The sequence below is a fragment of the Schistocerca serialis genome, chromosome 1 (assembly GCF_023864345.2).
Source record: "Schistocerca serialis cubense isolate TAMUIC-IGC-003099 chromosome 1, iqSchSeri2.2, whole genome shotgun sequence".
Taxonomy (NCBI): domain Eukaryota; kingdom Metazoa; phylum Arthropoda; class Insecta; order Orthoptera; family Acrididae; genus Schistocerca; species Schistocerca serialis.
The window spans coordinates 347,015,363-347,031,119 of record NC_064638.1 but is presented as its reverse complement, the minus strand read 5'-3'; the positions used below and the strand labels follow the sequence as shown (position 1 = coordinate 347,031,119).

General features: G+C 41.2%; 1 protein-coding gene across 1 annotated transcript in view; it reads left to right on the top strand.

Moving 5' to 3' along the window:
* The window catches only part of LOC126457405 (tyrosine-protein kinase Dnt-like), a 233,936-nt gene extending 220,409 nt beyond the window's left edge, over window positions 1–13,527 (top strand). Inside the window, exons 11-12 of the mRNA XM_050093674.1 lie at window positions 7,115–7,251; window positions 11,314–13,527. Of these exons, the coding sequence (XP_049949631.1) occupies window positions 7,115–7,251; window positions 11,314–11,425 (249 nt within the window). The 3' untranslated portion in view covers window positions 11,426–13,527. The remainder of the gene's footprint in view (window positions 1–7,114; window positions 7,252–11,313) is intronic.
* Window positions 13,528–15,757: the final 2,230 nt, after the last annotated feature.

Below are 15,757 nucleotides of genomic sequence, written 5' to 3'. Positions count from 1 at the left end.
GGGTCTCTCCACAAATGAACACGGGCATCACCTTATGTCAGAGGAAATACTCTGTAAATAAAACGTTTCGCCACTGACGAAGTTACCAGTTGGCTTGGGAACAGCAGAGCTTAATGTGGGCTGTGAGACGTTATCGTGTCAAGCGGGCTACTCGAACAGGAGTCTGGGTCGTAACGTCCTTTCCCGTAACCTGTTCCTTACAGTCTGATCGGACACACAGGTTCCAGTGGTCCTTAAGAGATCGTCTTGCAGTGCTGTGCCATTAGCAACGCGAGGTCGCAGTGCTTGGATGTCTAGATATAGGTCTTCACGTGGGGTCTGTAATGTGTTGGCGATCTCGTCCAACGCGCCTTGTGCACTGACCCTGTCTCTCTGTACCGTGTCCACAATCTAAACAGATGGAGAGACAGTGGCATCTGCAATAACACGACGGAAAGTGCTTCCTTCTTCGATCAAACAGAATTCCCTTGAAACCTTCACTGCAGCAGAGTGTCGCATTGCGCACGCTTGGTTGCATGCAAAGTCCACAAATGACAACTGCTGTCTTCGTACTTCACTAGAGTCACCGGTACTTAATTTCTTTTGAGGTATCACCTGATACTGTAAAGCATATCACAGCCGGTAGATGGCGAATGACTAGATGTTGCATGCACCGAAAGCGAGTTTCTCAAGCTATGCTGTAAGATCATAGTCTCTCCTAAGACTCATCAGGCGCGTTTTCTCTGGTGTTTCAGTAGATATTTGCAATTTCATTTTTGTTTTGCGTAGATGGAGCCAACCCAAACATACAATGGTGATCGTGCCTTTGATAGAATGCCCAGTATCGACGGAAAGCATCAGTTTGTTTCCCACTGCAAACAAAATTATTGTTTAAGCGGAATTTTATGTGTCCATTCGATAGAGCAGTCCCAGATCAGTGCGAAAGTTTTGTTATCGATATGTATTTAGAGGGGCAGTAAAACACGAAGAATAGCCATCACTCCAGCAGCGACAGCACTGCCTGGGCCCGAGTGCACTGCTACGGCCACGATAGATCGATGCTGGATTGTTGTTCATTATTCGTGTTTTACTATCTCTGTTAATACATATCGATGCACTAGAGTAATCTGTGGCAGTTCTATTGAACAGGCACGTGTAATTCCGCTTTAAAAATTATGTTGTTTATAGCGGAAACAAACCGTTGCTTTTCGTCGACACTCGGTGTCATGAAAGAGTTGAAGTACAGTATTTGTTTGTGATGATTCCAGTTGCACAATGCAAAAACGAAACTACAAATATCTGCTGAAACATCAGAGAAATTCGCCTGACGACTCTTAGCAGCTAAAAAACTATGATCACTGCTATTGTAAGACCTAATAATTCTTTGTGGTGTAGCGGCACGTGACATGATAATAAACGTATATAAAAGGGGGAGGGACGAATGAGTTATAACTGTAGCAACACTTATCTGTATAGAGTCATCAGTCTTCTGATTTGTTTGACTCGGCCAATATGTTGATCTCATAGTGGCAATTGCGCCCCACGTCTACAGTTATTCATTAGATATATTCCACTCTCTGATTTCCTCTACAGCTCTTACCCCTTTACCTCATTCACATCCCTCTAGTACGACGGAAGCTATTTCCCGACAGCGTTACATATGTCCTATCATCATGTGCCAACCTACTGTCAATGTTTTCCCAAATTTCCTTTCGTCGCCAATTCTCACTGCTTATCTTAAACGCCGACATAATTTTCTGTATCCTTTGCAGCACCACATCTGAAACGCTTGGACTGTCTTCCGTTCCGTTTTTGTCATAGACCCTTTTCCGCTACCATACAATTCTATGTTCCCGATTTACATACGTAGAAATTTTTTTCTCAAGTTAAGGCCCAGTGACGATACGAGCGACGGGTGTGAAGATCCACAGCACTAGCAACTTTGACAAGAGGCAGATGGTTACAGCCCGTCAGCTGCGAACAACCATCTTGGGAAAAACAATGCAAGTCTACTGTTAACTTGCTTTTGTAGTGAAGGATACGGAAAGTGGTTAAGGACGGTGAAATGACGAGTAGACGACGAGGTTTGGGGCATCCAGCCTCATCACAAAACGCGCGATTGGGAGCCTTGTCCGCCGATTAACCCTTCGGTTCACGTGTAAACGACACCCGATATCCACATGATTTTCCTACTCTAATTTTATCTGACTGGGCCGGATGAGTTGGAGCCATTTTCATCCGTCAGCTTCAGCCATCACAGGTTTTCAGTTACGCGAGTTGCACTCTTAATGAAACATTACTATAGCCTGGAGGACACTCGTCAATCACGCGAGCGCTACTGCTACAGTGTGAGACAAAGTAAGTGTATGTTACTTTATTGTTTTCCTAGATTGGATACAACTTTCACGTGCGTAGTTTTAGGCTCATCGAAAACAATTACAGTTAATCTGCTTTTTGCCTAGAATACTTACCTAAGAAAAGGAAACATTCTCTTCAATTTGTTTGTGGAATCAATGTCAATGTTTGTAAAATACCTAGGACTGAGTGTAGCAGAGATCCTGATGCATTACTGAATCGTTCCATGAGCTGAGCGACGAAGATCCCGACAGCGATACAGCTGACTCTGAGAACAAGGCCTGTGTACATGAAAGCGCTCATGATTTAGGAAAGGATCAAGACATAGCGGAAAATTATGATTTTGAATTACAGGAGGAAGTAATTAAAGAGGACGTATTTCTTTTAGGGAAAGATGGAGTAGCTAAATGGAGGAAAAATAAATAACCTTCCAGTGATAGAGTAAGAGCTTGTAATATTATTACGTTTTCACCTGGACCCCAAAAATGAAGCTCGTATAACTAAGACGGAAATAGTTATTACGGAGTTTTATTGCACTGTAATACAATACCCATTATTACATCATGTACGTAGTAACATTTACATCAATGAAGTTCATGGCTATTCTTGCAGAGAAATGGATGCTAAAGAATCAGATTTTATACAGATCGATGCTTTCATTGGTTTGTAGTATCTGTGTGGATCCCTGAGATGTTCGATAAAGAGTTAATGAAATTGTGGGATAACTCAAAGGGCAACGCACTTGAATTGTGCTACTTATGCTTAGTGAAATCCGAGTCAGGTTGCACTTGTCTTTTCTGAGGTTTGACAGTATCACTGATGGAAGTGTTCGCAGGGAGAATGACAACTTGGCAGCTGTCAGAGAGACACTGGAGCTATTTACGAACAATTCCCAAAAATATTTATCACCAAGAGAGAATCGTATTTGTGTATTGTATTTAGATTTAAATAAAACACTGCTAATATAATTAATACACACTGTTCAGAATGTCCAAATACAACGTTTATGTTTTGCATAACATATATCACAGCGCGAGTGACTGTGTCACGAATTATCGCTCGAGTAATGGAGGGTTAAAGTAGGAAAAGCAGCGATGTCTGGTGGCTCTGACACCTGAGTACAATCATAGTGAAGGCGCAATTCTTTCGAAGCACGCAGGTCGGCATTAGACCATGGATCAGTGGCGATTTGTCCTTTGGTGAGATCAAACACGTTTTTTGTTACACCAGATCAATGGTCGTGACCGGATTCACCATCATACAACCAAACGGTTTCTCGAAATTTGCACCGTGCTACTGACGCAGGCCGGTGGAACATGTTATGCTATGGGGGACATTCACCTGAGCTTTCGTGTGGCTTGTAGGAAAAAAATTCCATCGTCACAGCTGTGGATTACGTGAATGTTATTGAGGGCTACCTACCTCTCTTCTTGCTTGTCTTCCTTCAAGGCGATAGCATCTTACAGCAGTCCGTGTCATAACGCCATAATCGACCTGCAGTAGTTTGAGAAGGTTGATAGTGAACTCGCGTTGATGTGTTGGCTACAAAATTTTCCGACCAGGACCCGCTGTTACCCAGCTGCGACCCTATCAGGTGCCAGCCTCCCGCAGACAAACCACCATACCATAATTTGTTGAGTGTCCTGTGCATTGACATGTGGTCAACATAGATGCGGAATACAACCAGGTACTCGTCGAATCCATGCCACGAAGTATCACTATTGCCTTGCTTTCCAATGGTTGACCGATATGCCATTGAGCCGAAGCTCTAGTCAAGAGGGACGAAAAATGGGTGAAGTTTGGAATTTTTTTTTTTTGTTCAAGGAATGATTTTTATTAAAATAGGGGTTTTACCACTTTAATAGCCTTACATTCACGAGTGAAAAAAATTATTTTCGGGACAACAAATTAAAAACGGCGGCTGTCGCCTTTGCCAAAGTATAAGCCTCGCGACGCGTTAGTTTGCGTGAAGCGTTGTATAGACTAGTTTCTGTTTCTGAAAGCCATAAAATAGACCTGTATTAAATTAGAATAAATTTTGGATGGGAGGCATCACGATGAGGTTTTATAAAAAAACCTCAAAAAATCAAAATGGCCTCTATGTGAAAAACGTGTTTTTTTCACATGTTTCTCTAAGTTAGATTCATTAATTAATATATTTAAATTTCTAATAAAAAAACTGTCACTAAGACCCCCTACGCGTTAGTATCTTTCACTTAAGTAACAAATCAAGTGAACGGATTACTCTGTCGAGTTTCTATAGAGCTTCGAGCGCTGGAAAATGATGTTTCGAAAAAAACGTGTTTGAAATTTGAGTAATAAAAATAATATTGTTTCAAAACTTAGGGTTAATCTGCGATCCCAGAATCATAGAGGCATACTTCCTAGTTCTCTCAATTGCTCTTGTTGGGAATTTGGTGCAATATTTTTTCAATCCAGGCTGTATTAACGAACTGAGACAGTCCATGCTTCCTGGTGGCCATACGTTTCCTGTCAAATAACTCCGCGAAGTTTTCGCTGTTCGTCCCTATGACTAGTACTAACAAGTTAATGTTCTTCGTAATACATGAATAACTTTCATTGACTATACCGGCAGCAGTATAAGGAGTTATTGCAACAGTTTTTGCGCCACAAGGGAGAAGTTTCAGCACCGGTTTCCAAATGCGTGCGCTTAAGTTCTCGTTGTCATTTTGCATACTGGCAGAGGTGCAGCTTTTAAGCAGATTTTCATTGGACAGAAATCCGTATCCAGGCCGAATCTATTCTTGAACTAGTTCATCGAGCGCCTACAGCTGTTTGTACACTCCTGGAAATTGAAATAAGAACACCGTGAATTCATTGTCCCAGGAAGCGGAAACTTTATTGACACATTCCTGGGGTCAGATACATCACATGATCACACTGACAGAACCACAGGCACATAGACACAGGCAACAGAGCATGCACAATGTCGGCACTAGTACAGTGTATATCCACCTTTCGCAGCAATGCAGGCTGCTATTCTCCCATGGAGACGATCGTAGAGATGCTGGATGTAGTCCTGTGGAACGGCTTGCCATGCCATTTCCACCTGGCGCCTCAGTTGGACCAGCGTTCGTGCTGGACGTGCAGACCGCGTGAGACGACGCTTCATCCAGTCCCAAACATGCTCAATGGGGGACAGATCCGGAGATCTTGCTGGCCAGGGTAGTTGACTTACACCTTCTAGAGCACGTTGGGTGGCACGGGATACATGCGGATGTGCATTGTTCTGTTGGAACAGCAAGTTCCCTTGCCGGTCTAGGAATGGTAGAACGATGGGTTCGATGACGGTTTGGATGTACCGTGCACTATTCAGTGTCCCCTCGACGATCACCAGTGGTGTACGGCCAGTGTAGGACATCGCTCCCCACACCATGATGCCGGGTGTTGGCCCTGTGTGCCTCGGTCGTATGCAGTCCTGATTGTGGCGCTCACCTGCACGGCGCCAAACACGCATACGACCATCATTGGCACCAAGGCAGAAGCGACTCTCATCGCTGAAGACGACACGTCTCCATTCGTCCCTCCATTCACGCCTGTTGCGACGTCGATGTACTGTGGAGACCTCACGCCCCACGTGTTGAGCAATTCGGCGGTACGTCCACCCGGCCTCCCGCATGCCCACTATACGCTCGGTCGCTCAAAGTCCGTCAACTGCACATACGGTTCACGTCCACGCTGTCGCGGCATGCTACCAGTGTTAAAGACTGCGATGGAGCTCCGTATGCCACGGCAAACTGGCTGACACTGACGGCGGCGGTGCACAAATGCTGCGCAGCTAGCGCCATTCGACGGCCAACACCGCGGTTCCTGGTGTGTCCGCTGTGCCGTGCGTGTGATCATTGCTTGTACAGCCCTCTCGCAGTGTCCGGAGCAAGTATGGTGGGTCTGACACACCGGTGTCAATGTGTTCTTTTTTCCATTTCCAGGAGTGTATTTGGATCGGTGCACGGTTCCAGTCAACCATCTGTAGCTTCTAAAACACTTGCACAACAAAAAAAAATTCTTTTACAGACGATCTTTATGGATGCAAATTATGTAAAAGAAGAAACGCAGTTCTTTCAACAGTCTTGGCCGAAACCTCCCATTAAGCAGATGGTCATAATGTTTTGTCTCAGTAGTAGGATACGTGGTGCATAGGGATAATGCAGTTTCGCAAGTTAGAATAACTTTCCGTATCTGTCAACTGCTGTAGCTTGGGATAAGTCGATCTACTTGTCAATAAATTGCTATTGTAAGTATTTATACAGTAAAATTCTGTTTCAATTGCCAGCAATTTTCTTAATTTATTTCACGACCGGTTTCTAGGTTTAAAGCTTCATCTTCAGATGCTACTAAATAATTATGAAAACTGAAATGTGTGATGATCACAACAGTCAATCACTGGGGATCACACCCACGTTCAACAAACGTTAGTCGTACTGTCCAGGTAGGGATTGTGGTTGCAGGTCCTACGCTCCCATTCGTTTGTTGAACGTGGATTTAATCCACAATGATTGACTGGCTCGACGCCCGTTCATTTATGTTGTCACAACTATTTGGTGGCATCTGAAGATGAAGCTTTAAGCTCCGAAACCGGTCGTGGAATAAATTAAGAAAGTTACTAGCAACTGAAACGGACTTCTACTCTATAAGTGCGTTCCTCAGTTGCGAATGTTCATATGTTCAAACTGCGTCCAGCCTAACGACGAGTGGTTCACAAAGTTGGAAAACCAGTTCTGTGCGCTCACAGCGTTTTTTGTTGTTGTTGCTGCTGCAGTGGGCGTTCGGCGTGCTTCTGTGGGAGCTGACGACGCTGGGCCAGCAGCCGTACGTGGAGGTGGACCCCTTCGAGATGAGCGCCTACCTGCGGGACGGCTACCGCCTGTCGCAGCCGCTCAACTGTCCGGACGAGTTGTGAGTGGCCCCTCACCTCTACCTACACCCGACTTACTCCTGTCTTGGGCTGTCAGCGTTTAATACCCAGTTTAGAAATCTTCAAAGGATAACCACGAACTTCAGAACAGGAGGATCGATTAAAAGACAGCATTAGCGCTTCAAATGGTTCAAATGGCTCTGAGCACTATGGGACTTAACATCTATGGTCATCAGTCCCCGAGAACTTAGAACTACTTAAACCGAACTAACCTAAGGACATCACACAACACCCAGCTACCAGGAGGCAGAGAAAATCCCTGACCCCGCCGGGAATCGAACACGGGAACCCTGGCGTGGGAAGCGAGAACGCTACCGCAGGACCACGAGATGCTGGCGGCGTTAGCGCTCGTGGAGATACCTTAGTCATATGTATATGCAAATTGTCTAAAGAGCGCAATCCAGATAACGAATTTATTTATTTTCAAAGACCATTTTGAGCCAGCACGGCATTCTTCAGATTTAAAAACTCTTTGCAACAACTATTGACGACAAGTAACAGTTTGTGCGATTAGTTTTTAAATCTAAAGGTGGCATATACTGGCTCAAACCAGCCACGGAAAACGAATAAATTTGTTGTCTAGACACTGTTATTCAGACAAAGGGGAGGGGGGGGGGCGAGATTTCTGACCGACAGCTGAGTGCTTAAAATATTATTTTTCTCAGGTGATTAGAGCCGTATGTGAGAGTTATATTCCTTATCAAGTCTCCTCCATTATACCCTCTCCCGTTTGATACTTTTCCGTCATCTGAGTCTTTATTTCCTTTTCCACGTTGTCTATCCATCGCATTCATTATATTCATCTCTGTGTGTCTCCAATTGCCCTACGTTCATAAATATTTTCTGTTCTATCAGCAAACTTTTTTAGAACATGTCTAAACCAAGTTATTCTCTTACATTTTTTTAATTGGTCTTCCAATATCTGCTCCTTGTGTAAGGTGACCCAACTCACCATTTGTTCTACACCGCCAAGTATCATAACTATCATTAAAAGGCCGATACACTTACCTATCCACATCAATATTAAGTACTCTCATGATGTTCGTTCATTTTGATAATATATCTAAAACTACTCATATGTACTCCTGATACTATTTGCCCTTAAATAAAAATAAGAAACAGCAAGTTGTTAACAGCACCTTACTGCAATTTTATCATGCATATGCATACATGTCAATGCTGGTAAAAATCTCTCGAGCTTCCAACAGCGTCAAATGGTTTAAAATCCAAGAGCGGAGTACTGTTAGGCCATCGTCAAGTTGTGACACGTTACAATGGCGAAGGAGGACTCGGCCGTGAGCGCGTACATTTTAAAAAATATGACGCGGTTGTAAGCTCGAGAGAATTTTACCAGTACTTATCGCTGTGGAACCATGCATTGGTATATGGTAATACTGTTTTAGTGTTCCTATAGTAACGTTAAGACAGCTATTACTTTTTTTTATAACGGAGGCTGATGTATTTTACACTGGCAGGAAATATATGCTTTGTAGAATATACACGTGATATTACCACTTTTTACCACACGGGGCCTTGAGTCTGCACACAAACTATTCGTGTGTGTAGAACTTCTGGGCCTCTAGTCAGAAATATGTGCTCACAATTCTTACGCGTATTATTATACTTACATATTGCGTGAGAATTCGCCGTGTGCTGAAGTTTTCGGTCATTATTTTGAACCATCTACAGGCACTATTCACTTCTATTTTTGAACCATTATCCGACCAACATCATTCAAGATACGATCATAAAACTAACTGACCATCACAGTTGATTTTTGGTAGCTCCATTCACTTAGCATGAAGGAAACTTGCATTCAGCGAAATGAATAGTTAGATGTCACTCTGTGTCTTGTGCCCCTAGTTTTAACCTCCTCAGGTGACAGTGCAGTATCGTGTCAAGTCTGGAACATTGTGGGGGCAAGTGTTGATCCCATTGCTCGAATTACAGGCAAATAGAACTGACGGTTGCTGGCCGTTTTACACTCTGACTTAGCGTAGACTGTACCGAAATTGTTGCGACCATGGCAGTGTGAGGTCAGTAGAACATGTGCTATATGCAATATGTTAATACGAGTGCATTTCATGGATAGTATAGAATTTTTCACACGTTTCTCGGAAGCCTCCCAGAGGCTTCGTTAGAAGAAAGACCTAGTCCATGGGACAGATGTGTGAGACTCACTTGGCTGAATGTTTTTTCTTATCACGGACAATTATTGTCATTAATAAAAGTTTCTAACGCTCACAAACGAATACAGTGGATTCTGTTTATGGAACTGGTCTTAGCGCTACTGAACTGTGCACTTTGGTGAACCGATGTTAAGGTCTCAGATAAACTCATACTTCGTGAGAGATGGAGAATATTGTGGAAAGACAGTCTCACTCAAGCATTCCACAGTTACTTGCTGAATGAGTTTGTGATGGAAGAAGAGAATTGATGTGTTTCATGAGGTGCGTTCGCACTGCTGAGTGTGAAGAGCACTTGTGACAAAGTTACCAAGTCCAGATTCGTGCCACGGTATGGTGCACAGCCAAACTTGCTCTGAAATTTCTACCAAGAGCTTTTGATTATCACTGCTCTTGCAAAGTTATATCAAGCAAAAGGATGCTACGATTAAGGAGTTTCTGGGTTAGGTGCTTTAAGGGGGGACGATGATGAATAACCCACACTTTTTCCAAAATGCACCAAATTCACGGTTTTGGAGATATGGCAATGGAATTTTGTACCACGCTTTTCATGAAAGTAACACATTTACATATAAAATCCACTGATTATATATATTCAATTTTATTTGAATTAAATTTGAAGTTTTATTTTCAAAAAATAATCTATGTTTCTTTTCCTCAGAAAGTATTCAAGAGATTTCTACAAAAATTTCTCTATTTCATCTCTTTATATGTTGTAAGCTTCTCTCATGAGGTTTTTGGAATAGGTCAAATAGGAGAATTTTCATAATTTTTAAATTATAATTCCGCAAGTACAATTTTAAATTCATGCAAAATTTCTAGCACTTTGCCCCATATCTCAGCTTGTAATCATAAGTTCAAAAATCTCTTGAGACAACCTTTATTAGACTTACAAAAACATTTGTACAAAATTTAATAGTTGTAGCATTGATAGAATCTAAGGAATATACATGTACTTTAAAAAACAAACTTTTCGGGGACCGCAATTTAAAGTTCAACCTAACTTTTTTCCTTATGTCAGTTCTTCAGAGGGGACCATATTTGTACTCTGAGTCGTCTTTCCCTTCAAGGCTTCTCTTCTGATTTCTTGTTATCTGTCTTCTTTCCTTTACCAGGTCTTCAACTGACTTTTCAGCTGCAGACACGCGCCGTAAATCTATTTTTCGCAGGATGTCTTGAGTAAAATTTCCTATCTGGAAGCCCATTTCTTCTAATACGTTCATTCTCTCGGCGTTCCCATCATTAAATACAAAAGCTGCATCATAAGTTGCAATTCTGACAACTACAGCAGATGCTAATGTGTGTTTAGGGCATCGTTTCCATATGAGTGAATTTAGATACTTATTCGGATTTTGGATTTTGACATGAACACTCTTTTTAAATAATGCAGGATCGGCCAGAAACCTGTAAGTGGGATTGACAAGATCCAGGATACAATTTGGAAGCCTCTCCTTGTGAATGTAGGGGTTGTTATCCCTCTGAGCTGAGCTTGGAGTAGTAGGGAGGCTGCGTCACACTGTTAATTAATTTTCAGGCACTTCAGATGCGATTTCAGCATTGAAGCTTTGGGAACTTTTTGTCCATGAGTTGTACTAACAAATACAAAATAAATCGAAAATTGACATTTTTGGTCAATTTCATCAATGTCCCCCCTTAAAAACAACACGACAGAGAACTTTCGTCCGTATCCTCTATGAAATTGTGCTCCAGCGTTAATGACCCCGTGGACGACGTTCAACCCTTGTCCTCCACATTTCTTTTTTATTCTACAGATCTAGCGTTTTGCTTGATAGCAGCGATAGAAAATGTCTAATGGGACGACTCTCATGTGTATCTTCGCTCTTGTGTATTTCGCAGGTTCACTTTGATGGCGTGGTGCTGGCTGTCGAAACCTGAGGACCGCGTCACGTTCAGCCAGATGCTCTCTTGTTTGCAAGAGCTGTACACGGCGCTAGGGCAGTACATCTAAGAAGACGCCGACCGACAGAGCTATTTTTGTAATGAGTGCGGCGCCACGTGATTTGGGCGTAGAGACGGCAGAGGTGCTCGCGACATCACTACGTCGGCGTTCCATGTCATGAGTAAAACGTACTGAAGCCTGGAAATATTGCACTTGTACACATCTAATTAAATTTGCCGTAAGGAGATATTTTGTATAGGCAGCCGTTAGTCAAATAATGTGATGTTTGTGATAATTCGAACTATTTCGTATTTTTGTAGATTTTGTTATGATAATGACTATTTAAAAAAACGGAAAAATATTGAGAATGTTAGGCGATAGCCAACACACTAGACTGGATGTTCTACGTATATGGTTTAAAGAAATGGGAGACATGTATCTAGCAGGATGACTTGTTCCATGGACTGCCCGAGAGAAATATATGGCAGACAAAAGGCTTTTTTTATGAAAATATATTTATTCGAACAATTTCATTGTGTTCATATCAATGTGGTCTTTTGATTTTGTGCTGCAGCACCCTTTCGAAATGTGAACATGTTTCTCACAATTACTGAATGTACTACTCCTTTAGAAGTGGGAAGAGTCGTAATGGAAAATTAAGGATTTGAGATCAATTAAGGTCCTAGGCTAAGAACTGACTCAATATTTAAAGATGTGCCATATATTTTTGGGTGTAATTTTAAGTGAACTGTTAGAATTCGTTACGACTGTGTAATGAAAAATAATTATGTTATGGAACAGAAAGGGCCTAATTTTGTGCAATAGTTTAGTTTTATTCCCGTAAGGAGAGTCAATGGTATAGTTTATATTTAAAGAGAAATTTATTCAAATACATTTATTTCAACATAGCATGAAGTGATATTTCACAACACTGACAGACAACACTGTAACAAGGTTTTTCCTTTATTTCCCTCGATGTGTCGCAAGCATGCCTGAGCTGCTCATTTACTTGAAGCAACGTATCATTTTCACTGAAGAAATTAACGCAAATAACTGGAAATTCATCTTCACAGAATGGAACAAGCTCTTCATCTTTCACTGTCTTTGTGTTTCGGTTTATTACTCACTCGAATTTTTCTATCAAACACTTGGATCTTTCAATATCTGGTATTTCTGTGCTTTGCGTAATATATCTGTACTAGTGGCTCAAATTTCATCCTTGGCATAAGAAAGACAACATAATTCCTCTCATACAATATTCATTGCTGCTACCTTCAGAGTTGAAGGATTTAATGCCTCTCCTTCTCCAGCAGTATCACCTACGTCTCTTTCGTTTTATAACTATTAAGCTTCCTTCCTACCAGTACTTGCAGTTTGTTTAAGGAATAACAGGGTTGTTGGTTGGAATGTATCATAAAATGTAATGTAATTACTGTAAACGTTTGTTAATCATTAATGCGGAATATTAAACATATAATTCAGAAGTTTATTGTAATGTTCGGAGTTTTTATTGCATGATATCGAAAAATTTGTGTCTGATTGTTAATGTAACTACAGCTAGACTTATTTGGTGTTATTATATCTGTGCGTAAAGTACAATGTGAAACATATGGACTTAGTTGTTCAAAGCGAAATGGTATCACATACTGAAAGTTCATTCTTGTTTGCAGTTGCAAGTCAGCACCAAAGACCCTCTATATAAAATAACCTCAACAACACCCTAAGCACTGCAGGAATGCACCTCTTCTCAATTAATGTGGAATATATCGATTTCTATCTGTCTGTCTAGAGGCTATTTCGCTTTTAATTAGCCTATATACACGTATACTTTGGAACTATAATATTCTGATTGGTGTTCTTGTAACCGTCGTTGTATTCTTGTCACCCATTGATGTTTATTGAGATTTGTATATTGTTTTACAAATTATATTCTGTATGTATGTGGACTCTCGCTGCATGTGACTACCTCTGTTGTAATATTGGTAGAATAATTTAATTTGTATGTACATCATTGTTCAGTTCAAGAAATCATGTACAATACAATTTGTAATATGTTGTTATAGACATTTTACATTGTGCTAGCTTGTTCAGATCAGTTCTGTCATTCAGGCATTATCCTGTTTTTCTTTGTTGTACACTTTATTTATCGTTGTTCTGAACGCTAATTGTTTCTTGTTGCAAAATTATGAGTTTATTTAAATTAAAATCAATAAACTGGAAGTTTTTATTTATTTGTTGAAGCATGTCCTTAATAAACATATATTGGATGTGTGCTATAGAATGTAGCCCCAAAACGTATGAAACAACAGTTGCAATGTAGATATTGCTGGCATAAGTAAGTACGTTGTGAAATATAAGGGAAATACAGTAGAGAAAGACTCAACGTTCTGAAGAAACGGGCCAAAAGGGTGTACAGTATCGAACGTTGTACAGAACCTTTGTATAGGAGCAGATAGCAACTCCGTTCATCGTATCTTGGGTATGAAGTTCTGTCCCCCTGAGCTCCAGGGCCCTATGAATTCCCTGCCAGATTCTATAGTGAAGTTTCGGCTGAGTTGGCCCCTCTTCTAGATATAATCCACTGTAGGTCCCTTGAACAATAACGGTTCCCAGTAGTTGGAACAAACCACAGGTCACACCTGTTTACAAGAAAGATAGTACAAGTGAGCTACCAGACCACTGTCCAATATCCTTGACACTGATTTGTTGTAGAATCTTACAACATACTCTGACCTAAAACATAATGAGGTATCTTCAACAGAATGACCTCTTCCCTGACAGTCAACATGAATTCCGAAAACTCACACCTGTCTCACATTAAAGCTGTCATGTAGACGCAGTATTTCTTGATTTACGAAATTCATTTGAATCAGTGACACACCAACGCTTACTGTCAAAAGTTCGGCCATATGGAGTATCAAGAGAAATTTGTGACTGGACTGAGGACGTTTTGGTAGTGAGGACACAGTACGTCATCTTGGATGGAGGGTCATCTTCAGATGTATAAGTAACTTTGATTGTGCCCCAGAAAACTGTGTAGGGATGCTTGCAGTTTATATTGTGTATTAATGATCTTGGAGACCATATTAACAGTAAAATCAGGATTTTCACAGAAGATGATGTTATCTGTGATGTAGAACTGTCTGAAATAATCTGCATACATATTCAGTCAGACCTTCATAAGACCACAGAGTGATGCAAAGATAGGTAATTTGCTTTAAATGTTCAGAAATATAAAATTGTGCACTTACAAAACGAAGGAACGTGGTATTCCATGACTATTATGTCAATGGATCACAGCTGGAAGCGAATAGCTCATACAAATAGTTGGGGGGGTGAAATGGAATGATCACATAGGGTCAGTTATGGGTAAAGGAGGTGGTAGATTTCGGTTAATTGGTAGAACATTATGGAAGTGCAATCGGGCTATCTTTGCACTGCCTTTCCACTGAATCTCGCTAACCTAGTTTAACTATTTTTGTACTGCTTGTAGTATGTGTGGGGTTGGGGAAACAGAGAGAGAGAGAGAGAGAGAGAGAGCGCAGTTGGGGCTGGCTTCCTCGCTGCTCATGAAGTAAATTCCTATTCTGTCCTAATAGTGTGACGCCCGTATGAATGAACTTTCATTAGGAGCCTGCAGAGTGTTGGTTCACTGAGCAGGCAGAGATAAATGCAGCTGTGATTGCTTTTAAAATATATGAGAGAAGTAAATATGTTTCTTCCTCTCCCAAAATATAATGAGTTAGTTTGTAATTGTCAAACGTACTGGGACAAATGTTGTGTAAGATTTTGTTTACCTTTAAAACCTTTGTGAGGAATAGGAGCTTGTCTCCTTTTAGGAAAAAGGATTCAGAGATTTAAACTGAAACACCATTCTCTTGATTTTTATGAATCCTTTATTTCTAATCCAACCAGGAAGCCTTGATAATTCTTTAATAATTCGATAGAGAGCATCAGGGGTAGCAATGATAGGGCAGCATATTCACTAACCGCTATAATGTCAATTAGTATGGGCCAGCGACATAGTTCATTCTCACTCTAGTGCGAGTGTCGCGGCAATTGACAACAAATAGGGTGGTGGCACCGTTGAGCTTATATTTGTAAATTTAACCAATGTTTATCAGGTCAGATACATGTTTTATAAAACATGATCCTAAGTCAGCTACCACAACAGCCTGACAGAGTAGTATTAGAATCTGTAAACAGTAAAAGAGTGCCCCTATCATCAACTATTTTTCTTCTTAATCAGTGAGCAGGAATTTCACACCACCTACCTTCCAATCTTCACACTAGTTTTCCTGCGAAAGCGCAAAATTAGCTCTCCTGCCGTCGCCATCTCATCAGAATCGACAGCAAACCAACGCCGACAACAATAGTTCAGGTAACAAGCCGACGTCACAG